Here is a 27,965-nt window from a genome sequence, read left to right as displayed (position 1 = left end):
GCTGTTAAAAGTATAAAAAGTTACCTATATAGGCCCCTTTCACACTCTGTGTTTACTTATTGTCTAGCAATCATAAAGAATCTTTAGGGTAATTTAGAGGTGAAAAAAGGTAAAAACAGTTTCTGAGAAGAGGAATGTGGTAGAGCATTTTAGTACAGGCCTACACGTAGTACAGTATACTGTACCATGAAAAGTGAAGTATGAATTACTGCTTCTGTGGTGTTTATTGAAAAACAAATGCTTTAAACCGATGTCCATACATTAGTATTAGTAACAGTATTAGACAATGGAATCCTTTATCGCTATATCCATAAATGTCGTTCTAACAGCTTTATTAAATGTATGTAATACTTTTTTAAAAATACTATGAATATAATTGTACTGCTTATTAGTACAGGTAAACACAACAGTTATTTATATAATTTCTAAAAATAATTTTCAATAGATAAAACACATTTAAAAAAATCGGTAAAGTTCGCAACCATGTCAACTCTTGGGTAAGTAAAATAAATGTTTCGGAAAAGATGGTCGGAAAAATGTTTTTTCAATATATTCTGTTTTATCCTTAAAACATAACATTTTGAAGTGAAAGAGTACAACAACCCCCAAGCCAACAACAAGTTTCGTGTTTTATTTTTAGATTTGGACAATATCTCAATAAAAAGAAGACGTGAAAATGCCAAGTGGATTGGCGTTGTGCAGTGGGTGTGCCATTCAGTAATAGAGCCGTAACTGAATCCCTATGGATACAGCATTCATGGATTAGCTCCCCTTGTGCCTTTGCCTGAAGGAATGAATCACGGCAAATCGTTCACTAACATTGGATTTCGTAGTTTCACACAAAGAATGACGGTTGTTAGAAATACCCAGTGGTGCACTTATCCGGGCCCTTTTGGAAATCACGGTTCCTGAAGCTCAAATTAAAGTGAAGAAAAGGGAAATCGGTCTAGTGATTTGGGAAACAGCTGGAAAGCATGGATACCTGGGGCTTTAGAAGGATACCATACCTCATTCTTATGTTTTATTGGTTGGTAAGTAGGCTTGCACTGTCCATGTTTTTAGACCCGTTTAATGCATTAGTTTCAATGTTTTTATCGTTCTTTTGGATTTTTGTTTTACTTTTTAGGAAACTTAGAATAATATATATATATAGTATTTCTGAAGTTGCGATTGCTCAAAGCACAGCTATAGTTCCCCTTCCTTTGATGAGTTAATTGTGCGTAGCACGCAGTAGTCGTCTAGTGTTTAAGATGGCTATAAATGGGTACTTGTTGTCATGGCAATCCTAAATTGTGAAATTAACTGCTGTACCATTAAATTCTTTCTGGTATTAATGAATATAAGAGGCTGGGCTTCGATAAAAAAGTACTTTGATGTACTTGTTAAAAAGTTGTGACTGTAGCCCTCTGTATACGAGTGCTGCAAGGCAAGTAAGAGCCCTGTACCCTAAAATTTAAGCTTTAATCTCTAGCTATAAACCGAATGCTTTTATAAAAACATAATGCTTTTAATGCTGCTTTTATTGTTTACTTTGGGAACAAATGAGTTAATGCGTTCAATTATTCCCATGCACCGTACAATATATCCAAACAAATAAAAACAGATCTCTCTCATTCTTACAAAACATAGAAAAAAAAGATCTTGCCTGGAAGGATATTTTGTTTTTTTCAAAATAAATTATGTTTGGATTTATTGTTAAATTAAGATATAAATTAGTAGTAAACATTTTTGTACTAAGTAATATTTGTCTTTTACCTTATTTAACATTATGTTCATTTCCCATGAGAAACAAAAGCATATGTTACACAGATGATACGTTTATCATATTTTCATGCAGTTGTACGTATTCAAAATATTTGGTCAGCAGAAGTTTTTGGTCATTATTTGATTCATTTATAGTTTTTATGTATTTTTATTTACAGCATTCGTTTCTAATTTTGGCCTAAGATATTTACTTATCTACTTTAAATGTTTCCAAGGAGAGCACATAAAAAGCTTTATATCTAATTGAGCTGCATCAGATTTCCTTGAGTTAAGAAAAACCTTTTCTGTGGCAGGGGGTTTCTTCAGAATGGCATGCCAGTAGCTTTACAGACTGAAGGACAAGTCTTCATTATACAGGAGAACAATGCCAAGTGCCTGGGGGACATGAACAATGTAACACATTCAAGTCTATCAGCAATGCAGCTAACGTACTGTAAGCAGATACCAGAACTGCTAAAGGAAAACAAAACAATTAAAAAAAAAAACATATAAGTATAACAAAAGCTTATTGTGTTTTCACAGGGATTTGTTACTACTAATAAAATGCTTGTTTCTTCTGGTTCTGTCACTTGTTTTACAAAGCATTGTATGTCTTATTTGTAAACCAGAACCACAGGTCTGGCTGACTCTGATGCTGCATTGAGGAGAGGAACAATACATGAATAGCAGGGTAGATACAATGCAGCAAAGAAGAGGTATTTTCATCTTTTCCCAGGAGTGTTCCAGGTTGCAGAAGAAGCCTATACATAAGTCCTGCCTATATTTCTGAACTGAAATGCTTCACTTAGAATATCACTCAGTCTGAGTAACAGGTAGAAAACTGAATAAGAAATATGGTTAGTTGTTAAGTGTGTTCTGTCTTGCAGGAAACATCTGACAATGTCTTCCAAAAAATAAAAGCTTCACTACTCTGCTAGAAAGTTCTGTATCAATATGCATAGTAATTCTTTTCATTTGTAATCCCATTCACAGGATGTTAATGCTACAGTTGTACATTGCCTACCCTTTCAAAATGTCACAACTTCACCTGGTAACGACAGTATGTGGAAGACGTCATCTTTCGCTGTGGCAGGGAGAGAACAGGAGGCTCTTTCCCTTCTCTCTCCAAAGAATTCAGATGAAATCCACTCACAAGGCAGAGCCACTGCACATCTGCGCAGCAGACGGTTTAAACAGCTGACTTTTTCTAAGCCTGTGTATTCCTTTGAAATAAACGAGGATACACCTCCAGGTAGGGTAAATAACCGGTGTTTTTCTAAAATACTTCATATTATTTTAGCTTTTTGTGAAAACTTTGCTATTTGTGAACTTTATCAACTTAATTTGAAGCCCACAAGAAATAACTTTATGGGAGTTCTGGGGAGAAGTTGAAATGGTTACAGTAAGCAAGTGCAGTTTGTGAGGTTTATTGAAGTGATACTTTATATAGCTCACACCCTCTTAGTGGGGCTTTGAATGTGCTGTCCCTTGAGCTTTCTCAGAGTAAAACATGCTAATCATCTCTTTTGTGTCCCAAGAGACCCGGGATCATCACAGCAAACCTAATTTGAAAATGCTACCCAGAATTCAGCCTTTTAAAATTCTTATTAAAGTCTCGACACTGCAGGTGTTTGCAGTTCTTCAGAACTCCTGCTGTCACCTCAGCTTGTCATTCCTGGCAAGAGCTGCTAATAGCCTATATTTCTCTTCCATTGCTTAAAAAAACGATGGGACTTGCATTATGATGTAATATTCCACCAATTCCCAGTTTTATAAATGTGTCCATTTGACCGCAGCTCCACATTTTCACTGAGGCACTCACTCATTCTTAGCACAGATCTGTAAAAAACCACCACAACTTATAAGGTGATTCAATGCACTGTAACAGAGGAATGTCTTCTATATATTAAAAAAAAAACAAGCCTGCAAACCAATTCTTACTCATTTGTTAAAGTTAAATAGTAACCTTTTATTGAAAGAAATCATCATGAATGAAGTTAATGAACTGGACAAAAGCCTGTGAAAGGTTTTCTAAAAGCTGTCTTATTTTACTTTTTCTAGGAACAGCACTGGGGTTTGTAGAAGCCAGAAATATTGGTCAGGACAGGCAGGCCACCTACTCCCTGGTGGAAGATGATGGTGATGGCCTTTTTGTGCTAAACCCGAACACTGGGGAGTTCACACTGTCTCATGTCCTGGATTATGAGATTGAGCAATATTATATCCTCACAGTAGGAGCTGGTTTAGGGCAAGAACAGTTTGCAAGGGTGAGGGTGTATTTTAATGTTCTGGACATCAACGATAATTCACCTGTCTTCAGCCTCGATGCCTATACTGTTGCTGTGCTGGAAAATATCCCCACTGGAAGCTGCTTCTTCAGCCTCAATGCCACAGATGCTGATGATGGTTTGTACAAGTGTCAAGATTTGAGCTGTTCTGTATGGATCCACAATATACATTGATGCATATCTATGGGATATCTTAGGATTTTGAAATTTAATTTTATTTATCTTTAAACTTGCATGAAAAAAGCTGGAACTCTACTGCCAGTATCTGCAGCTGTGCAGAAAGACTGGATTGATGTGAGAAAGCACTGTTTTTTCTTCAGTGAAGGATTATCCTAAATGATTGACAATCCCCTATTCCTCAGTCCTGAATTGTTGGCTAATGATGCCCCATACCCACACAGCTGCCTAGCAGAGTGTGTCCTACTTACTTCAAGTGAAACCCAGGCGCTCTGTGAGCAACAAATGCTGTCAGGCCCTTGGGGACAAAATGGCTTTGAATATAGATAACCACTGGAGGTTAATCGGCGTAAAAGCTGTGGCAGGTACAAAACTACCAAGTGCAGATGCTTAACCTCTTGGACAAAAGCCTAGGGCAAGCGGGATGGTTTAAGCCAAGCTTATTAAGTCTTACATCACACATTCCTCTCTGTCCTTCAAATAAAGTCTCTCTCTTAGCCCAATACAAAAAGTAAGAATCAGCTGAAGCGGAAGTATTCTCAGAGGTTTTGAGTGAATTGGTCAGGAATACTGAAACTGATAGTCCATTGAGGTTATAGTGTTTGTTTTGCTTGTTTTTCTTTCTGAAGCTATCTTCCTAGACTTGTATGAGTACATTTCCACCAAGGATTTATCACTTGTCTTTCCTTTCTTTTACATTTAAGAGGGACTATAGGGGTGTTTAGTTACAGTGGTTTGTAGTTTTTTGGTACCATTTCTTATTACTCAAAAATTTCCTTTGCATAGAGGCTTGCATAGATATCAAACTATGTCATAGCTTTTTATATCAGAGGTAAAAAATTTGAAGACTAGACATTACCTCTGTTCTTTCAATTGATTGCTGCTTAAAAGTCCTTTTATTAAATCGGATATTCTTTCACAGGATTGAATGCAGAACTGAACTGGTCAGTGATTTCAGGTGATGAAGAGGGAAGGTTCGCAGTGGGGTCAAATGGTGTCATCTGCCTACAAAAAGAACTAGACAGGGAAACAGAATCTATATATAGTTTAACAATCCAGGTCTGCGACTGTGCTCTGCCTGAAGACTCACGTCTTACTAGCACCACACATGTTACCATCTATGTAGAAGATGTCAATGATAATGCCCCATTTTTTAATTCTGGCAAAAGTGTTCATGTTCTAGAAGACACTCCACTACATGCTGTAGTCATGACTGTCCATGCGGTGGACCTGGATACAGGGCCCAACAGTGATATTGAATACAGTCTGGAGAACCTGTCAGGGAAGGCCTTCCGGATTGATAGCTCAAGTGGGAGAGTGTTTCTGGAGGAGAAACTTGACAGGGAAAGTACTGGTTTGATGACTGTTCTACTGACAGCCCGAGACAAAGGATCGCCTCCCCTTTCCACCTCCATGAACCTTTCCGTGCTCATTGATGACGCCAATGACAACAGCCCGGCTTTTACACAGAGTGCTTACAACGTGACAGTGATGGAAGATGCCGTGCGAGGATTGGATGTGCTCCGGGTCTTTGCTTATGATTCTGATGAGGGGGCAAATGGACAAGTCCGCTATTCCATTTCCCAGAGTCCTTTCCTGATCGATTCCGTGACTGGAACTCTTTCTGTGATGGACAAATTAGACCGAGAGAAGAGCCCAACACATACTGTTACTGTTACGGCGGTGGACCGAGGAGAAATCCCTAGATCTGCAACAGCAGTGGTCCATGTTGTCCTCAGCGATGTCAATGACTTCATACCCACTTTCTCTCCGCCACTTATGACTGTACACTTGCTTGAAAATATGGACCACCTACCTCAAGTTATTCTTCAGGTATGAATTCAATCCACTAAACTTATTGATTAGGTTGCATATTAATTTTCATTGAGAACAGTCGTACTCAAGACTATTTTGAAAGATTCCTTCGTGAACACCTGCATAGACTTTTTTTTCTCCCCCAAAACACATCGCACAGTTTCTAATATTAATCGAAGGGAATATGATACCGTAATTTTGTCTGTTATATATGTTAGAGATTCCATAAATGCATGTAAAAGGACATAATTTGTTGAGAAATTAATACCTTTGTGTATGTTCTGCAAAAATATTGCACTGCAGTTCATAAAGAATACTGATGATCCTAGTTCAAATTGCAAATGGACTAAGAAAAACATAAAGGAAACTTTTTTTAGCAAAGTAATTTTAAAGATTCATACTGTTTTCACTTTAATAAAAGCTGAAGTGCAGTATTTTTCTTGGGTCTCATTGGCCAGGTATCAGCTAGGGATGAAGATCTTGGTGTGAACAGTCAGCTGACGTATTCCATTGACAGAGGAAATGAGGATGGACACTTCTCTCTCTCTCCTAATGGTACACTTGGTGTGCTGCACAGCCTGGACAGAGAACTCAGGGCCAATTACAAATTGGATGTCATCGCTGTAGATTCAGGTACTCTTTTGATCGATGGTCAGTCAAATGATAACAATGGGATATTGATCTGTACATTTTTTCTGTGTACGTTGACAGTGTGGTTAACAGTTTGACCTTAATATCTTGCTGTCTAAAGCAGGAAAAGTAAAATCATGGTCATTATTATTAATCACTGTCCTTTTATATTTTTAAATTCAGAATCTCCTATTATTTCTGTTATAGTCATCTTGTGCTAATTAGCTAATTGTGTGTTTTTCATGTGCTGGCTCACAGCTACGTGCCCTGTGTGACGGCACACAGGGGAGAATGAAGAAATGTAGGCACAATCCTCTGACCTGCTTGCACTTGATCAGTTCATCACAGGCTGTGCAGATCTGTACTGCTGACTGGAGGAATGACCTGCCCCACATTTCCATGTTACTATGTCAATGAATGTAGACAGAACGTCCTGGCCAACTAGTCGCAACCATACCCTCAGCCAATTACGCGCCAGAATATGGGAAATACCAGTCACAGTCTGCTAGTAACGTAACCCAGGCTCATAATCACACAGCTCAACCTGCACTTGGGAGAGCTACTTGTTCAGAGGAGCCCCTTTTATATCCATTTATAAAAGCTCTTTACTAGAAGATGTTTCTTAAAAAAAAGACTTTAATTTGCAACAGATTTAAATGAATCACATTGGCAAGAGGTTTCACATGCTATCAAAATAAGGCCTTAACTAAGAGACAACATTCTATACTATAATAATATACTCTATTTCTATACTTTTTTATCCTTGTCTACTGTGCATCTTTTTGCGTTATCAGTGTTCAATGTGAAAAGTAAGCATGGTCTGAATGTGCTGTAGACATTCTAGAGTTGTTGGACTTTACATTGTTTTATAGTTTGGATTTTGCACTTGCATTTCCCTTACTCTTACTGTTTAATCATGAAATTAATCATGGAAAAGCTATTTTACAAGTGTTTTTCTGTATAAATCTATTGATTTTTTTAAATGAAGCATCAGGATAGATCACTTTCATTTATGCTGAATTTCCAACTGATTTTAACACAAATGTAATTATTTATATATGTATTAGTAAATTAAAATTGTACATTAGCATGATCAAATGATGTAATAATATACATTTAATTACTGTGGTTATTTTTGTTTGTTTTTTCAGCTTATTATATTGTACACTACTTTATTGCTCTTTGAGTTACTGAACAATATTTTTTATGGCTGCTTTTCAGCCTACAGGTAAAATAAGATTATAAAACTAAGGTTATCAGGTATTGCAATGCATCAATGTTTGTTTTTTTAATCACTACTTCAGAATTAAAAAAATGCTAAAAGTTATATCCACTGCTTATTTTTCCCAGAGTGAAAAAGGGTAACGAATGTATCACTTAGTATTTACCGGTCCATCACCATAGCTCATTGTACAGCGTATACCATTGGTTCCCAATCCTGGTCCTGGTGTTCCACAGACCTGTTGATTTTTGTTCCAGCTGTGCCTTCAGTTACACAATCAAACTCTTCATTGAGTTGTAGGTGAAACAAGACCCCAAACAAGTACAAATATTCTAATTAATCAACTTCTTAGATAAAGTAAGGCTGTAGTTATCTAATTAAGGTGGGATGGAATGAAAACCAGCAGGTGTGTGGGTTACAAGTTCCAGGATTGATGTTGCTCATTAACTTATAAAACATACAGTTTTATGTCAACTACTAGCAATAAGAAAAAAATGTGTTGTGTTCTTTTCAGGCTTCCTGTAATTTCATAACAGAAATATACATGTGGATTTTTTTCATATACTGCAAAGTTGAAGGAATAAAACAAATCGATACTGTTTCCAACACAGAGTACATTGGCTGTGTATTGAAATCCAACTATAACGTATCTCCTTGTACTGTCCTGTTTTTCTTTCATGTCTCAGGTTTTCCTCCTTTAACTGGCTCAGGAACCATACAGATTCTACTTGATGACGTGAACGACAATAAGCCATTGTTTATTAAAAATTTCATCTCAGTTTCTTTATATGAAGATGTTCCTGTAGGAACTACTTGTGCCATAATAGATGCCTTCGATCTTGATGAAGGTGTTAATGGAGAAATCAGGTACAGAACTAACAAGACGTTCTCTAATACTAATGAATGGATCTGATCTATAAAGTAAATGTTTTGGATTTTTTAAAGTTTATTTCTGATGCTAGGTTGGTGAACTGCCGCATCATCGTTTATTTCAGTAGGATAATATAATTTACAATTGTAGACTCAAATTGGAACAACCCTTCAAAATGCAAATGCACATTGTGATGAGTAATATTCATGATTTTAAAAACAAGACTGTTCTAAAACAGAAATGTATGGAAATAATATTACATACCCTTTTTCCCTGGAATGTGGAGAGTTTAGACAAAGCAAATCAAGAACAAACGCAAAGCACAATAATTTGCATAACTTTTCAGAAACATTTTTTATGATTTGACATTGGTAAAAACTTCTTATATCTATTTACCATGGTTCTTTGTGATGTCAAATTTTGTGTTTCTTTCAGATATTCTTTGGAAGGTGGGAGTTCGTTCTTTTCCATTGATCAGTCATCAGGGGTCATCTTTACTACTGCGGAGTTAGACAGGGAGACAGTGGCCAGTTACAGCCTGACTGTAATAGGGATGGACAAGAATGCAACACATCCGCTTTCTAGCTCAGTCACAGTTTCTGTGGACGTCAGGGATGTGAATGACCAAAGCCCACAGTTTCTGAATGGTCCGTATGTCGCTAATGTTCCTAATACTGTAACCACAGGTGAGTACATCTGAGCTATAAATTTATATGACAGGTACACATGCAATGTGTGTTTAGGTACATGTAGTTCTTAAATGTATCCAAGACCCACATCCAGGAGAAGTCCCAAATATCACATACATCCACATGTTAGTGCTGACTAAATTTATAGGCATTTTTTAACTTTTTAATAGCTTATTGATAGCACATCATAAATAGTCCCATATGTGTTAACATCAAGCTACATTCTGTTTTAAAACTACATCTCAGAAGGGTTTGATCATTGATCAGCAGCCTTTGCAAACGTGTTGTGATATTTGCCAGACATATGGTTAATCTTACATATATGCATTTCTGTCTTGTACTGTAGGTTCCATTATCTGTACCGTCAGAGCAGTTGATGGTGACATTGGCTTAAATGCAAAACTTAAGTTTTCATTATTTGGGCCTAATTCTGACCAGTTCTCAACTGATGCAGCCAGAGGAGTTATTTTTGTTTCTGGTAGCGTTAGTGGTCCAGAAGACATAACAATCAGCGTCCGCGTGGTAGACAGTGGAAACAACTCCAAAATGGATACAACAACTGTAACGATAAGATTTCAGGATGCAACAGAATTCCCACGTGTGACAGCAGCCAGCTTTGAACACTTGCTTCCAGAAGACCAGCCTTTGAACAGTCAGGTCACTGTGGTGACTGCAGAGAGTAACAGGAAACAGCTTTTGGGACCAATCTTGTACTACCTGGCTGCAGGAAACTTTGAGGAGGTGTTTGAAGTGCATGAGCAGAGTGGGGCAGTGACTCTGAAGAAGCCATTAGATTATGAGACAAACAAGGAGCTCCTGCTGTGGGTGGAAGCTAGAGATTCAGGCTCTCCACCTTTTTCATCCTATGTTAAGATTCACATAAATGTGAGTGATGTGAATGATAACTCCCCAGTGTTCACCCAAAGTGTTTACATGTGTGAAGTGACTGAGAATATGCCACCTAGCCAGGTATGTGAAGTGCTAGCCATTGATTTGGATTCAGGAATTGATGGAGATGTGCAATACAGCATTTTAAGCGGGGACACAGACAACACCTTCACCATTGACATTAACTCTGGGATCATAAAAACACGGAAAAGTACAGATCGAGAAAAAGTACCTCTTTACAATTTAACAATTCAAGCCAGAGACAAAGGGAATGAACTCCATACAGGCACTGCAATGGTGATTGTAGCTGTTCTTGATGCTAATGACAACGCACCTCGTTTTTCACAGATCTTTTTCACTGACATCCCTGAAAATGCTCCTGTTGGATTTATTGTCATACAGATCACTTCTACGGATGAGGACATTGGTGAACACGCCATGAGCACCTATACAATTGTTAACAACAGTGATAGGCTTCCATTTGCTATAGATGAAGCCAGTGGACATATAACTGTTATACAGTCTTTAGACAGAGAAACCAAAGATCGCTACATTGTCAAAGTCAATGCCAATGATTCTGCTTGGAATGTTAACACTGAGGTCACTATATATGTTACAGACATTAATGACAACAGTCCTGTGTTTTCTCAGTTGTCTTACTCTATTACTATCCCTGAGACAAGAGCTCGTGAGATATTTCTAATACAGGTTTATGCCAGGGATGCAGATCTGGGACAAAATGGACAAATCGTCTACTATATTGAGCCGCCTAGTGACATTTTCAGAATAAATGCAACAACTGGAGATATTCTATCAAAACAGCCCATTGCGCTCCATGATTTAGAAATGCAAAGCCACAGAATTACAGTCGTTGCTTCGGACTGTGGTGATGTCCCACATCGTAATAACACCATAGTCACTGTGAACTTTGTGCAGTATAATTACTTTTCACCAGTTTTTCTCCCTTTTCCCTCTGTCACATCAGTCCCTTTCAATTTAGATGTTGGAACAAAAGTGTTACAATTGTCTGCCGTTGATAAGGACTTCCATTCCAATGGTATAGTAGAATATTTTGTCTCAGGAGGAAATGCTTCTCTTTACTTCGAAGTAGATCGAAGCGGTGGAATGGTATTTTTAAACAGTTCATTAAAGCAAAACATGAACAAACTGTTAACACTACAAATTACTGCCAAAGACAAAGGTGTCCCACCTCTTTCGACTCTAGCCTCTGTCAGGTTTTTAATCACAGATGAGAACCGGTTTGCCCCACAGTTTTCAGCATCACAAGTCACATTTTTTGTTCCTGAAGACTTGCCTGTGGGATCTGTTATTGGGAGGGTCAAGGCACAAGATAAAGATCAGGGAGCAAATGGATTTCTGTATTATGCTTTGGAGATGGAAAGTGAGGGTTTAATATTTTCAATTGGGCACAGCACAGGATTAATAACTTTACTAAGTAGTTTGGATTTTGAAAAGCAGGATGTTCACAGACTTCAGGTCACTGCCAAAGACGATGGTTGGATATCTAAAACTAGCAAACTTGATGTTGTTATTGAAGTCCAGGATATAAATGACAACCCTCCTGTCTTTTCTGCCAAGCAGTACATTGTTTCAGTACCTGAGAATTCACCCATTGGCACTTCTGTCTTCCAGGTAGAAGCCACTGATATTGATTCTGGGGAAAATTCACAGATAAGTTACTCACTTATAAAAGGACACATTGATATGTTTGCTTTAGATCCCCACACTGGTGTTATAACTACTCAAGAGATGTTTGATTTTGAGCTGCAGCAGGTCTACAAAGTAATCATCAAAGCTTCTAATCCAGGCAATCAGGATCAAATGAGCCTGGCACAAGTTTGTATTCAAATCACAGGAGTTAACGAATACATTCCTAGATTCAGTAAAAGTCAATATGACTTTGCCATTTCAGAGAGGTCACCAGTTGGCACCAAGCTGGGACAAATTTCAGCCACGGACTATGATTTGGGTTTGGATGGAGATATTTATTACTTGTTGGTTGGCCAAAGCAAAAAAGTGGGTTTTGACATTGACAAAAACAGTGGGGAGATTTATGTTGTGGGAGATTTAAGACAATATGCCCAGAATCATGCCGTTTTAAGAATCCTTGCTAAGAACAAAGGCAGTATTAATGGATCCAATGTTGATGAAGCACTTGTTCTTGTCAATGTGTTGGATACTAATGATCCTCCCGAATTCTTCTCTGATGTGTACCATGCTCATGTAAGTGAAGGCACAGAAGTGGGGACATCAGTCATTAAGGTAGCTGCTGTTGACCAGGATTCCTTTTCAGAGTGGAATCATTTCTTCTATAGCATTGAAAGTGGAAATGAAAACAATTCCTTTTCCCTGCATCCTTTAAATGGTGTGATATCTGTTGCTGCACCTCTTGACAGAGAACAATGGCCCTTTTACAATCTGACAGTTGTTGCAATTGATGAGGCACCTCTTCCGGCCACAGGAAGGACAAAGGTGCTTATTACAGTGAGTGACATCAATGATAATGCCCCTGTCTTAAGCTCTGCAGTAGGCCATGTAAGAGAAAATCAGCTGTATGGCACCATCATTACAATTCTGAATGCTACAGATGCTGACCTTCCTCCAAATCAGGGCCCATTTACTTACCAACTTGGGAAATTTGAACTGGAAAACAGCTTCATGCTGTCACCAGATGGAGTGCTGTCCACAATAAAACCTGTAGACCGTGAGAGAAACAATGCATTCCCTTTGCCTGTGGTAATCCAAGATGCTGGAATCCCGCCTTTGTCAACCACAGCAACAGTTCATATTACAGTCTTGGATGAAAATGACAACCCGTCTAAGCCAAGAAATATTTACATTGAGGTCAAGTATTATAGTACCTCTTTCCCAGGAGGCCTGATAGGTAACGTCAGGCCAGAAGATCCTGATATATCGGATGTGTTTAACTGCAGCCTGAAGAATGGTCCAAAAAATGTATTTGGTTTCCCTGCTGGCAAATGTGATCTGTGGTCATCTCCATATCAGGGAGAGGCTAAATTTAATCTCATTGTAGAGGCACATGATAACCATCACCCATCTGTCAACAACAGTGTCTATGTAAATTTCAAAGGCTTCTCCAATGCCTCCATTAATAACTGCATCCTCCTCTATGTCACCTCTCCTTCGTTTGAGGTGTTCTTGTCTGTAAATTACCTGAAGCTCATTAAGGCTTTGGAAAATCTCTTTAATTTACAGGCATCTAAAATCCACGTGTTTGGAATGAAGCCTCTACAAAACAAAACTCTCCTTCTGGCAGCCGTTAAAAGCTACAATGGACAGTACATAAGTGGTGAGGTAGTCAATGCTATATTGTCAGCACAAAAGACATTTCTGGAAGACCAAAGTGACATTAAAATTTTGGCCATCACTAGTGATCCATGTTTCATGAACCCCTGTCAAAATGAAGCTGCTTGCAACAAAAATGTTTATGTAAGCCCAGGCATTGAAGTTCTGGAAAGTCCTACAACAATATTTGTCACCCCCAAAAATGTGGAGGTATTTAACTGCTCTTGTCTGCCAGGCTTTACAGGTGCACTATGTGAACTGGACATCAATGAATGCAGTGAAAGACAATGTGAACATGGGGGAACATGTTTAAATTATCCTGGAGGATTTTCCTGTCACTGTATGGCAGGATATTCAGGACCGCTGTGCTCAGTTGATATTGATGAATGCAAAAGCATTTTCTGTCAGAATGGCGGGACCTGTTTTAACTTTCAAGGGGATTTTCACTGCGAATGCAGTCTCGGATATGCAGGTAAATAGATTTCATTTTATTCTAAATCGTCTTCGTCACAATATATTTGTTTGATGTACAGTTGTATTTGATATAGTATGATGGACAGTTATATTTTGAGAAAATTCCCAATCAACAATTACTATGCAGCTTTTATTTATTAGTTATGAAACACAAATGGAGAAAAAAGCCAACAATGTTTGTTCTGAAAGTGTGGGGAATTCCATTTTTAGATCAATTAGAAACATGATACCTCATAGATTCTCACCTAATTTCTTCAAAATTGAGTATCAGGAAAAAAAGGTTTTCTATATGCAGTCATCTTTTTCAAGAAAAATAAAGCAGGTGTAATTCTGACATTGCTTAAATGTTTTTTTTTGCATCATTTGATGAATTAAGTGTTCATGACTGATTATGTATAACTTGCATAGCTACAAAATCGGCACGTTATTAAGAAAGTTAAAGAGGTCCAGGGTAATTTAGCCTGTTGAATGTCAAGCATGATGCCTCCTCATGTTCTTTAACTGCAGTTCCACTGCATTGCGAGAGACCATGATCATTTCAACAGTCACCATTTGCAAGCTAAGTTACCATATGGGCTCAGTGCTCATTAAAGCAACAGGTTTATGCAAAAGAGATAGTGTGAGCCTCACCTTAGGTGTACTCATCTAAGTTCTCTATAGTAGTGAAGTTTTGTGCAGACCACCCTGATGTACATCAAGGAGTATGGCACAGATATACAAAATAGCATACAAAATAATTGTGTACAAAAGACCAATCGATGGGCAGGTCCAAGTGTAATAAATGGGCAGGGGTAGCTTGTTGATACAGAACTTTACTTGTAGTATTTGATTGCAGCCCAGCTGTATTGGTGGCTCCTGGGACCTTACATTGTTCCTGTAGACTCATCCTGATGTTACAAATTTTCAACAGAACAACATAATTTCAATGCTTCTTATCTCATAACCATTTTCCTTGTGAAAGGGGGATGTGAGTGTCTAGCTACTTGCCAAGCATGAGCCCCAATGATCATTTTAAGGGATAGACTGGGACAACTTGTAACATACAGGTCTCGGAGACCTGTTAGGAGGCACGTTCCAGACTTTTCAAGAAGATTGGGACAGAATCCCACAAGAAACATTTGCACCCTGGTGCAGTTTCAGTACTGCTTCCAATAGTAGTCACAACACAACATACTAATAAACACTGCTGATGACAAATATTAGTCAGCATAATGAACTTCTGCATGGCATTTATGTTCAATGAAATGTATTTTCACCTTTTACAAAAAAGTTTTGTAATTTTCCTATTAGAAAATGTGTGAATTATATAAATGATAAGTTAAGTAACGTTGTAAGGAATAATACTTTAATGTGATTTATTACTTTATATGACCATAAATAAAAACAAAAGCTGAGAGGCCTAGATGTTACCCATTAAACATGACATGTTCCAGACTGTCTTTACAGTTAGCTTAAGGAAAATACATTGATTACATTGGAGAACCATTGTTAAAGTGGAAGTGGGTCCGCAGTTTGTTAATACTTAAGTCTTATTTGAAGTCTGTCACATTGTTATTGCTTCAGGAAAATTTTGTGAGCAGTCTGTGAACCACTGTGCATCATTCCCTTGTCTGCAAGGAACCTGTTCAAATTCTCATACTGGATATATTTGTCATTGTCCATTTGGTAAGAATGAACACCTTTTTTACAAACTGAAAATTTGTAAGCCTGCTGCCCCAATCTGCTTTCTTTTGTCTATCACATGGTATGATTACTTTAAAACAGAAATAGCTCCTTAAAATTCTTAAAATAAAATTACAATGAGAGATTATTGCCAGTGTGGAATTATTGCTAGGACAGTGTGGAATACAAATAAGCCTTACACTGTTCTTTGTAGCATGATAGCTTTGTATGCTAATGCAAACTCATCTTCAATATAAAACCCATTAATACCTCTGTTCATTTTTTAGGTGTGAGTGGTATTAACTGTGAAGAACACAGCTATGGCTTGGAAGAGTTATCCTACATGGAGTTTCCTCCTTTAGACCCACGGAATAATGTTTTTTCTCTGGAGCTTGCCACTGTACAAGAAAACTCCCTGCTCGTTTATAATTACGCCAGTATGACAGGTTCAGCCAGTGAGTTCCTTGCACTGGAGATAGTGGATGGTAAACTTCAGCTCTCTTATAACCTGGGAAATGGCACAGTGAGGCTGAAGACGGAGAAGATTGTAGCAGATGGGCACTTTCATAAAGTTCTTGCCAGCAGAATGGGGAAAGTGAGTCATGTGCTGCAGGAGGGAAAGCTTTCTCCTACTCACAGAACATGATTGCAGCAACTGCAGATTGTAATTGACAATGATTGAGTTGATTGTGCATCCAAGACTCAAACTGAAACAGACTGTTTATGCATTTGGCAGGTTGCTTCTTTAGAAGTGGACAGCTGTTCTGATGATGAGAGCGATAGATTTTGTTACGCACGGAGTGGAGGAATTGGCACTGAAAGGTACCGGTGCAGTTTTAATGAGATCTGTTTTAAAGCAAGACAGCACTGACCTTGTATTTTAATGCACAGAAAAAAAACAAAACAAAATGGAATTGAGCTGTATTTTTCTGGTTTAGAACAGGCCTTGGTCAGTTAAATGGAATCCCATCATTCTGTACAGTAGGTATTGCATTAGATTATGTTTGAAATGTTACCATTGAAACAGCTCTGGGTGGATATATTAGAGAAAAACTATAGCTGAAGTTTGATAAAAAAACAACTGGTAACAAAAAACTTCATTGCCGTTTACGTTGATTTTAAAGTAATAGTTAAGCTTTTTTTTATTTACTATGTGCCTTCCTGATGATAAAAATCCCAGTTGTAAGAGCTGCAGACGACAGGTGACCTAAAAAAACAACTAACCCTATATATTTGCAACAGGTTTTTTACATGACCCACAAACCAGAAATGGACATTAGTATGGCTGAAGTGCCCTTTTTATTTTTATTAATTACAACATTTCTCTCTACACAAAACACAGACTTCGTGACATGCAAAGTATGCATTTCACATTTAGGAAAAAGAAATGGCACTGGAATGTCTTTTTTTTATACAACACCAGTATTTGTGATAGAACCGAAAGAAACCATTTGTCCATAATAGTCCTTGTCTAGAAGCAGAAGCAAGAACAACCAAATCAATGTCCAGTTTGGACCAAATGTCTAAGTGTCACAATGTCCAATTGCATCGGTCTCTGCAATGGCCGGACTGTATTGAAAATCCTCCCACAGGCTGCACTCTGTTTACCCTCTTTCTGTGGCCTCACAGTGTCACACAGAATCACACAGTATCAGCTCTCCAGGCCTGTTCCCTTATCCCCCCCGGCCAGGAAAAACCAGTTTTCCTTGCTATGTCCATTTTGTGTCGAGGGGCTCACGGAAGGAAGACAGAGCACCCATCTGTTCAGGCTCAGGTCTTTTTTTTATCAGTTTTGTTATCCAATCCCCACTCAGAGGGCGTTTGTCACTGTCTCAGTGAGGAGCAGGTGTGTCCAGTTGATTATCAGGAGGAAGCCTGGGTTGTTTGAGAACTGTGGGTATGCAGATCTCCAGGTGTCAGGGGGCCCTATTACGTCTTTTTTTTCCTTTCTGGCCTCCCTCTTCTGCCCAAGGTCTGGTCCAAACTGGCTCAGCCACACGTCCATGTGCCAATACCTAAGGTGTGGTAATTGTGTTATGTCTGGGCAAGCGGTGTGTTCTACAGTCCTTGCTAATTGTTTTCCGTTCCACTGTCTGCATTTGAAGACTTTGAAGCTGAAGATTTTGGAGGAGAAAATAAACACAGGAGAAGAACAGGCACAAACATGTTGACACAATTCTGGCCACTAAATGCAAACTTAATTAATTGCAGCCTGTTCCTTCTTCAGCTGCTGGCAGTCTGTGACATAAGCCACATTTGTGTGCTTCATTTAGTCATTTTCCCCACAGAAAATGGACAGGTTTGCAACTGATTTGATTGTTTAAAATTCAGCACACACAAAAGGCTCAACATTGTATCCAAAAACAATTTTCAAGATTAAACTTTCAAGCTTTGTATCTAAGAGACCAAAAGTATACTTAGATTTGGATCACTGACTATCAGAGTAAAGGGATTTGGTAATTCTGTCTACACCTGGAACCTGTAAATAACAAGCATTTAATGAGTATCTGGTTTGGTTCACAATGTGCTATTGACTGCAGGAATGGTAAGTATATTACAATATTGACTCACGGCTTTGCATTTTCTTTTTCCCCATACAGGACATTGGACGTGGGTTCCAATAACATGATGTTTGGTGGAATTAAGTCTATTGATCCCATTTTGCACCGTCAGTCTCAAGTCAGGACTGATGATTTTATCGGATGTGTGAAAAATGTCAGGCTAAATGGCATCCCATTAGACCTGTCTCGAGCCCTGGCATCCTACAATGTACTTGAAAGGTATATCTATATATTTAAAATATAGTGGTAGAATAACAGACACTGAATCAATTTTTAACTCTGGCTGTTTATTACAGAGTAATGTAATGCATAAATACAAAACAAACAATGAAATGATAATTCATGAAATGTTCATAAGCAAGATGCTGCTTCCTTATAACATCACTTTATTAACTCTTTACAATTTCTTGCATGAGGAATTATCATTTCGCATACCCCAGCTTGCTCTCCATGAGACACACAGACAGGGAGAGAGCCTGGGGTCAGAGCACAGGGTCTGCCATTGTACAGCTCCCCTGGAGCAGTTGGGGTTAAGGGCCTTGCTCAGGAGCCCAACAGAGTAGGGTTGCTCTGCCGGCTGCAGGATTTGAACGGGCAGCCTTCCAGCCACAGACGCAGATCCTTAGCCACAGGGCCACCGCTCTGCCTATATACAGTAGTAATCTTGGAGTTTATGGTCATTTACAATTTTGGACACTAAAAAAATGCAAAATCAAAACTGAGGCGTTCCAGTCAGTGAGAAGCTGTCAAATGGGTATTGATTACTTCCGCTGCAAAGAAATGCACATTCCAGTTCTTTACATTGTGGTTTTATCTTTTTGCAAGGAACCATACTTACTTTCATATTTCAGCGTTTTTAACTTGCTGCTTTAGAAATGTTAGGCTCATTTTAAATGGTAAACAATGATTTGTTGTTTATATTTGGAACATTCGGCAACAAAAATACCAACCAAATCAAAGACATTCATTCACATGACTAGGTACTGTACATCTAATGCACCACAAAAAACTGGATAAGTTTAATTTTAGACCAACATGGCCAACAAAATAATCTCTGCTTGAAAAAAAAAAACTGCTGTCAAACTTTATTAAAATGCTCCATATAAGAGGCATATAAAAATGGAAAAATACAAAATGGAATTTAAAAATACTAGAAAACAGAACTCCACAGGAGCAATGTTTGGATGAATGCTATGATTTTGTTTATTTCATTTTCATTTGGTTTATCTTGTTAGCTGAGTTTCCCTATGTCTCTTTGAAATGTTTCTCATACGTTATGGAGGCGCAACTCTAAGTTGCATTTGGAAATTACATTTGGATTTGTGTTTGCTCTATTTCAGGCTTCCTTCTAGCACAGGCCTTTCCTTTGTCGGCTTTATCCTTTTCCTTTGCCAACACTATAGTCCTCTTTTTCACAGATGTCCACGCCAAGGTGCCCCCTGTGGTAGCAATGTGTGTCTCAACGGGGGAGTGTGTATTGACCACTGGTCCTTCTATCTCTGCCACTGCTCAGATGGCTTTACTGGAGAAAACTGTGGCACAAGTATGGCTGTTGTCTCTTTGATGTTTCAGTCTACCTGCTGGTCTGTAACAAATTTACAACTCAATTAGGGCCCTGTGGTTCCATTTCTTTCTTTCTTAACAGCTGTAGAAAGATGTTGGCTGAAACATTCTGAAAGAAATACGTTTTGAATCATTTTAATCATGTGTATGACACAAAAACCTCCTTTCTTTTGAAGTCATTTTAGAAGTGTTGTGTCATGTATGTCATTGTAGTCACCACAAAATTGCTATGTTATTACAGATCGGGATGGCCAAACCTAATCATGAAACAACCACAATCACGTTTAATTACTGATTTCTGAAAACTTGTAAGAAAGTTTTTGATCAATTTGAAAGGGCTAGAAAAGGTCTTTTATTTGTAGAGATCACAAAATTACCATGTTGAACAAATTACAAGTGGTCAGCTGTTTCATGTCTTCACTCTTTGAGTTAAAAGTAAAGTAACAAAACTGGCTGGACTGTTGCTCTCCAAACAACATTGGCGGACCCTGCTGTAGACTAAACGAGTTTCTTCTTAAAAATGCTAAACCAAAGGATTTGCTGTGACAAATGAGTGTCTCATGTTAATATTTCATCATACTGCTGTTAAGATGCAGGCAAAAAATCCTATTGAGCATCCTGTTTTCCCAAACCTTACCTCAGCATTCTTGTAGCCGGTCTAGTAATTGTAATACTGACTCCTTTTATTGATCAGGAATCTCAGAGGACTCTGCCTTACAGCTTAATGGCGAAGTGTATGTTGATTATATCATAAAAGAAAGCCACAGAAGAAGGCAACAAATGAGAGAGCTGGTGAATGGCAGGAGAGAGTGGCTTGAGGAAGCAGACAATCTGGCAGCAATAGAAGTCAAACTGAAGACCCCAGCAAGAGAGGGGATGTTACTCCACTGTCAGGGCAGGGAAGGCCACACAACCCTGAAGGTGATTGTCTTTGAATGAGATAGGTGGAATTATTTGACCTAGTAACCATGCTTTTAGAGATTACCTTTACATCATATACCAACCTTTAATCATTGGATCTGAATTTAAAAGGCAAAGTTAAAATCCTCTTGATATCAAGATTGTCTATCTGTACTTACAGACTCTGAATTAAAGAATTTGTACTAATTTCTCACAATGTTAATGAGAGTATGAAACTGCATCTAGAATAAATGCTACTTTGTTAAAACATTGATAGTTGCAGGTGCTGTTTGGGGAAAATAGATTAGCTCGGTTTTTATGGTCAAGGTTTTATTTAAGGAGAGCTAGAATGATTTCTGCACTTCAGAATCCTTGGATTTCAGTATTAGGTATTTCCACTCTGAACATGGAGCACAGATAATGAAGACTAATGAAACACTCTGGAAGTGCCTCACTTCCAGAGACATCAGCAAATACAACAAGAGTCGAGCCAGGTCACTTTCAGAAACACGATACTGATAATTACAACAGCATTGTAGTTAAAATTTAAAAAGGTCTAGGAAAAAGGTGGCAGTTCTAAACTAAGGTTTCTTAAAATTGTGGATGGTTCTTTCTTTTAACTTGCAGATGACAGATGGAAGACTTCATTTAGTTTCAGAGGACAGCTTGTCTGGTTATATGGAGCACATCTTTTCTGAAGCCTTCCTCTCGGATGGCTTCTGGCACATTCTTCATCTGCAGAGGAATGGACCTTTTACTAGCCTGGTCATAGATAACCATCATCTCATCAACACAACCAATCATACCCACGACTTCACTGGTATTAATGTGGAAAGAATTTTTCTAGGGAAGGTACCAAAAGGATACATGAGAAACCAACCTGAAGCAGGTGAGAAGATTCCCAATGGTTACAAAAATTGGAAAGGGAGAATTTAGGAACCTTTTTTTATCAATTATTTTTTTGTAGCAGCAGCTGAGATATGACACAGATTGTCATTGTAGTTGCTCAGAATTCACTGCAGAAAATAAGAAGGCCATGCCTCTTGAGCTTAGCAGCAGTGTTATCTTGTCTACAAGAGCCTGCTACTGTACTGGCTTCAATGAGCATAGCCTGCCTCTCAGCATATCCATTGTAGCGCAAATAGGTCTTCTTTTGAGAGTATTATACCCATGTTATGTTGTGAAAAAACCCTGTTACAACTTCCATTGTCCAACCAAATTTTCTACCAAATTCCAATTATTAATCAATTTTGCTTTACATTTATTACAAATCGTTGTTGAATATTATGTACATTGATGCATGTCATCAGAAACATGTAGAGTAGCTTTGCCGCCATCACAAAATTATTTAACCTAATGTAAGATATTTCTGTTGTATTTCTTTAGCCTTATAATATGGTAAGTTATTGCTTTGGAAGGCATTGTTATCATTCTTATTTTAATCTCTTGCACTGAGCAAATTGGTAAGAAGGCTAGTAGACCTTTTAAGCTAAAATCCAGCCCAGTAATTGTGACAGCAACATACAGTATGTTACTACCCCATACTCCAAAACTAAGTTTCTGTCATCAGAAAGACCTATATCCTGCAGCAGATATTAAACCTATGCTCTTTGAACACAAATAAATTGATCAACATCCTCAGAGTTTTGCTTTCTAAAGTAAATTAGAGATTAATTTAAATATACATTCAGGATATAATTCTAGCACAAAATGATTAGATCCACCTGTTAATTTCACCCTTTTGTTATTACTTAACATCCTCCTTTAAAAGAAAACCAAAACCCAGGCCACTTAAATACACTCTTAAGTAATCTGCAGTTGTAGTATATCTCAAGTTTGCTACTAAAATATTTAAGTGGAGGCCCAGGAGTACACCTGTTTTTGTTTTGGAAATTAGATTAGATCCTGATACACCTATCTTGAAGGTTAAGAAGAGTCAAGAGGTATCTGTCTGTCTTATCCTGTTATCTGACCCCTCAGAAACTGCACACAATTCCCTATGGCAATTGTATTGGAAGGGAGTGTGTGCTGTATGGCCCACGGCACCTCCATATCAGATAAGAACCATGTTTACCAGAATCATGATAGACATTATGACATTATGAGTAAATAGATTTCACTCAGGCCTTTATTAGAGATTACTGTAGGATATCACTAAAAATTCCAATATCGAAACGCTAAGTAAAATCACTGTAAGGTGCATAGGGATGGTGACCATGACAAAAAATAAACCATGGTAAAATAATTGCACGGTAAAAGAATGATCAAACTTTTGGAGATTTAGAAAGATAAACATACAATACACCATGGGGAACTTTTGAAAAATAGTTTTTTATTTCTCTCTGGTTTCACTCATTTCTAAATGATACCACTCAAAGTGAAAAAAAATATTTGCGTTAATAACGCAGTAACATAACACAATGTAATAAAGTTACATTGCTTTAAGATGATGTGCAGGAACAACAAAACACTCCCAGCATCATAACTGTGTGTACTGTATATGTCACATTATCATGGAAATTAAATACTTTTTAATATGAGGGAGAGTTTATTATTTGCTCTCCAAAGAGAATCTTCTCACGAATCGCAATTAAACACACAAGACAGCTAATTCTGCAATTCAAATGCAAGAACTCCAGGCTTCCTAAAGGAATTAATGAGCTGGCATTGTAAGGTAGTATAGAATAAATTTGTACACCTTCTGCTGGATCCAGCTGTTCATTATTGAGCCTGCAGATTCATTTCAGAAGTTAAAAGCTCATATATCTCTGATCACAGGACTATTTTATATCCATCTTATCTTATTATATTTTGTTATTTAATTTCTTTTTTGTCCTGGTGTGTGCTTGGTGTATGATTAATTGTTACCTCTGTTTAAAATTCTTAAAAACCTATTTGTCATGAGGACTATCACTTTCATTTAAACCAGTTTCTGTAGGCAAAGTATATTCGATGAAATCCTGAGAGGAAGTAAATACTGTACCATGATACATTGCAAGGCTAATTTGCCAACTGGCTGAGCATCGTACATCTAATACACTTTGTCTAATATTTCTGTGCCATTTTCCTCCTAGAGATATCTGTTCCCTTCTCAACTCAGTTTTGTTGGGGTATTTAGTTTGCATTATAGAGAATACATCAAAAATACCAAACCCACGTAGTGTTTTTTCATATTTTTGGTGTACATGCAAGAAATGTTTTTAATGGTGTCAGCAACAGCAAAATGAAAAGGCAATTTAATCTCTGTAAAAACAGATTTCTCTTCAGTTTACCGATACAAAACATGTTGGGGTGTGCTATCTGTGGTTCAGAGTTAAGGGGAACTGGATTACCTATATAGCAAATGTAATGGATAGCAGGCTACATTTACTGGAATACGTGGATTATATGAAGCACCACCTCTCCATATTAACTCATGGATATGCACTTTTCTGTTGTCACAGGTTTCATGGGATGTATTGAATATTTGAGATATAATGGACAGATTTTACCTTTCTCTGGATTTAATGAGGTAGTGGAAGTACAACCAAGACCCCCTCTTGTCCACACGGGATGTGTGTCGTTTAGTGGCTGTGCCAGCTCCCTGTGCTCTGAAGAGATAGCCCTAGCTTCATGTTTGTCCTACCACTGCATAAATGGAGGGACCTGCAACACTTTGGCAGAAGGAAATGTTTCATGCGTCTGTCTGTTGAATTTCACAGGGGCCCTCTGTGAATTGTGCTCGTCTGATATTGATAACCGTGCGGTTTGTTACAAAACCAAGGAATCCGTGCCTCTGTGGATTATCGCCATCATTATTCCTGCCACAGTGGCACTGATCATTTTTATTCTATTTCTGCTGTTTCGGTTACAAGCTGTGTCCCTAGCAAAGCAGGAACCAAAAACGTCAGAAAAGGGAAAACAGGGCACTGATAACAAAGCCTTCCATGATGACAATGCTGATACACCAATACAGGATATCGATGGTAAAGATAAAGAGCCAGACATTATCAAAGCAGAAAAACAAATCAGTTCAACAGAGAAACACATTGTTCAGCGGAACATTAATGAAATACACCCTGGCCTATACTGTGGCAGTGAAACAGAGTACTGTGAAATAGAAAGCACTAGCAGTATCATGATGTCCGACACCAATGCTATTCATCCCAGGAGATACAATAGCAATTCTAAACATAAGGTGTTAGGACAAAATGTAAAGCTGAGCTTACAAGAACAACGACAGAACTCTGCCGTGTGGCACAACACAGAAGACTCTGCCCAGAGAGATGAGGAGCAAAGTTTTTTCAAAATGCCACAGGTATTTGTCCTTGAGAATGGAAGAAAGTTTGACCAAAGAATCTCTGAAGTTGGCAATTTGAGACAAGTTGGAACAGGTCCTGTTGGGCAAGTGGATTATCAGTATGAGAAAGATAGGGAGGCAAGAAGAAAGTACTTGCCAGAGACCACTGGGGCTCCTCTGGGCTTGACAATAGATGAGGTGAAGAAACTGAATGAACCCCATGGCCAGACGCAGGACCCACTTCCAGGGCCAATGAAAAGACCGTGTCACAGCATGCACTTGTCTCCCAAGTGGGCATCCACCCATCCATCCAGAGCCGACAGCTCCTCTGACAGCGACACCCACAGCTCCTTTACCTGCTCAGAGTATGAATTGGAGAGGGAGCTTTCGCTCACAAACGGGCAGTGGTGTCTCTGCAAACAGGCCGCCCACAGTGCCCTGGCTGACTGTGCCCAGAAACGAGATAGGAGCAGAAAGACCTCCTCTCCTCTCAGGGAAGGCTGTGATGCTGAGAGGAGTGTTGACTCTTCTTCCCCTGGAGCTGCTCGCCAATGGGAAAGCTTGCTCAGTCTGGGCCTGCGTTTCGAGAGCTATGCTGAGGTTTTTGAAGACATTGCAGGTTTGCCCATTACACAGGAAAACGTTCATCCACTCTGTTTTGATAGAATGAGTGAGCTGGAAGAAATATTTTGATTTTGATTTTCAGGCTACAAAAAGTGTTTGCTATTGGTGCAGTTAAAGTGGCAGCTGCCTGGGACTACTACAGGATTATAATGTGTGATGAGAAGCTGGTATTCTCCATTACATACAGTAGCTACAGCTGCGGCAGGAGGTGACGAAGGTTACCTGCAGTTGCTTCAGTTTTCAGCAGGTGCCACTGTTGCTCAGGGGTGATTATCTGTCTCAAAAGATAAATGTTTTTGTGTACATTGCTATAAACTTTTGCTGTATGCATGTTTATGAGCATTATGTCTTCTTTTTTAAAAAAACACACAACATAAATAAATTTGTAGTCTATGTATGCTGCATATCTGGGGTTGCTATCTTTGTGAACCAAACTATTTTAGATTGTTTAAATTATCCCCATATAAAAGTAACTTTAAGCACATAATCGAATGAAATCACATTTAAATCCTCTAAATGCTGATATATAAATCATTTTCATAAAGGAAAAAGTCATTCATAATGCTGAAACAGCTATATTATTTTATAGAAGACATGAATCCTCTGATCTGTAGTCCCCCACTTCTTATTATAACATTTTTTTATTTTTGCAAAGCATGTTCTATCTTTTTTGTGACTTTTACAAAAAGCCAGTGAAAGACATGTGATAAAGGGCCATGGAGGTAAAAAGAATTACATAGCTAAAAGCTAGTAGTTGCTAACAGAATCCTTATACAGAATTACGTAGTGATTTCACTATCCCTAATCGCATGTCATATCTGTAGCATTCCCAGCATGCCCTCCTGGAGTAGTCACCTCAGAGATATCCTCAACATTATCCCATTTAGTACCTTATATTACACTCTTCATTGGTTTTGGTGCTGAGTGTAGCCTTACTAGAAAGCCCACCTGTGCAACAGAAAGGGACTTACAGTGCTGCTTGTAATAAAAAAAAATGCTGATTTGTTCAATTGAAGAGCAACTACCTTGTTGACGTGTGCACCTGTAAGTCACACCACTCACCTTGTGACTCAGGTAAGGCTGCCAGAAATGTTGCTTTTCGATAACGCTGCACTATATTTATTCTGCAGCAGCACTCGTGAGGTTTGAACAATTATGTGTTGCTGCAGAGGTTCAGACAAAGCACACAGAAAGGACAAAGTCAGCACGAAACATGATAAAAAATGGAATGGAAAGGGCATACTGGGTCGGAGTAGGATTGAATCTATTATTTTCGGGAAGCTAGTAAGATTACTCTATTGTTTTACATAGAACCAGACATCTCCAGATAACTGACTAAGAATAAAAGGGCTGGAAATGTTTAATTTTTCTTTACGTTTTGGTTGTTTAAAAGTTATTCTATAAAACAATGATGAAGAACAACGTGCTACAATTCAACAGTATAGCACAGAACTTGTATTTAGTGTTGAACTAAACTTCTGATGTATTTTCATTATAGCTTTAAAAAGGTTTCACTTTTCTTCCATAACTTCTTTTTATGGAGGACCTAAAGAATAATATTGGATGTTTTAAACCCTGGAAGAACTTTTACATAAGACTGTTTTTTCTTTCTTTTATTTACATTATACTGTATATGCAGTCATATGACTGTAACCTATTATGACTACTTTTTTCAAGAAGGAGAAGGAAACCTTAACAACAGGATAGAATAAGGAATACCAACATTTCAATAAATTTATTTGGCCTGAAATACTTCCAAAATATGAACACTCAAAACTGAAAGGGGACACCTGCAAGATGTAGATTCTAGATAAACCCTAAAGATAAATTATCAAGATACTAACAAGTTATAACCCAGAGCCTGAACAGAAGAAGATAGATCAAGCAGTCTATCTCGCAGGTCACCTGTACCTCACTTCAGAATGGTGCATTGCTGGAGGAAAAGCAAGAAATGCATAACCTGCTTTTGTATGAGGTTGCAGTTTATGCTTTTGTTACTAGGTTACATTTGCTGTGTGCTGCAGCCTGGGTATACATTGCCAAGACCAGTGATGTTTTTTCTCTTGCTTCGTTTCAGTGTTTATTTCCGCACATTGTTTGAGTTTGCCCTGACCTGAACTTTTTAGAAATACAAGGTGTGATTGAGACCACATTTGTGTGTGGGGACTTCAATACCCTATTGTTCTTACTAGCGTTCCAATCTTCAGGTCCCTAAGCAAACAGAACATATCAGATGCTTCTTTTCAATTGTT

At 38.2% G+C, this 27,965-nt stretch overlaps 1 protein-coding gene across 1 annotated transcript; it reads left to right on the top strand.

The window, feature by feature from the left end:
- The first annotated feature begins 759 nt into the window (after nt 1-759).
- LOC102690718 (protocadherin Fat 4) lies at nt 760-26,094 on the top strand. Its single transcript, XM_015339230.2, has 16 exons — nt 760-1,031; nt 2,737-2,995; nt 3,805-4,149; nt 5,131-6,041; nt 6,482-6,656; nt 8,562-8,742; nt 9,182-9,432; nt 9,782-14,122; nt 15,688-15,789; nt 16,074-16,381; nt 16,523-16,608; nt 18,387-18,566; nt 19,766-19,890; nt 20,605-20,831; nt 21,438-21,699; nt 24,254-26,094. Exons 1-16 carry the CDS (start codon nt 975-977, stop codon nt 25,780-25,782), a joined length of 9,339 nt encoding a protein of 3,112 aa, XP_015194716.2. The 5' UTR covers nt 760-974; the 3' UTR covers nt 25,783-26,094.
- Nucleotides 26,095-27,965: the final 1,871 nt, after the last annotated feature.

This window comes from Lepisosteus oculatus, chromosome 5 (assembly GCF_040954835.1).
Source record: "Lepisosteus oculatus isolate fLepOcu1 chromosome 5, fLepOcu1.hap2, whole genome shotgun sequence".
Lineage (NCBI taxonomy): Eukaryota > Metazoa > Chordata > Actinopteri > Semionotiformes > Lepisosteidae > Lepisosteus > Lepisosteus oculatus.
This window is presented reverse-complemented; position numbering and strand designations above follow the sequence as displayed.

Excerpts from the sequence above, each read along its gene's own strand:
- LOC102690718 (XM_015339230.2), top strand. The coding sequence starts at position 975 with ATGGATACCTGGGGCTTTAGAAGGATACCATACCTCATTCTTATGTTT. Across the intron at positions 16,609-18,386 it reads GGAGGAATTGGCACTGAAAG|GACATTGGACGTGGGTTCCA; the intron begins GTACCGGTGCAG and ends TTCCCCATACAG. Across the intron at positions 19,891-20,604 it reads TGGAGAAAACTGTGGCACAA|GAATCTCAGAGGACTCTGCC; the intron begins GTATGGCTGTTG and ends TTTATTGATCAG.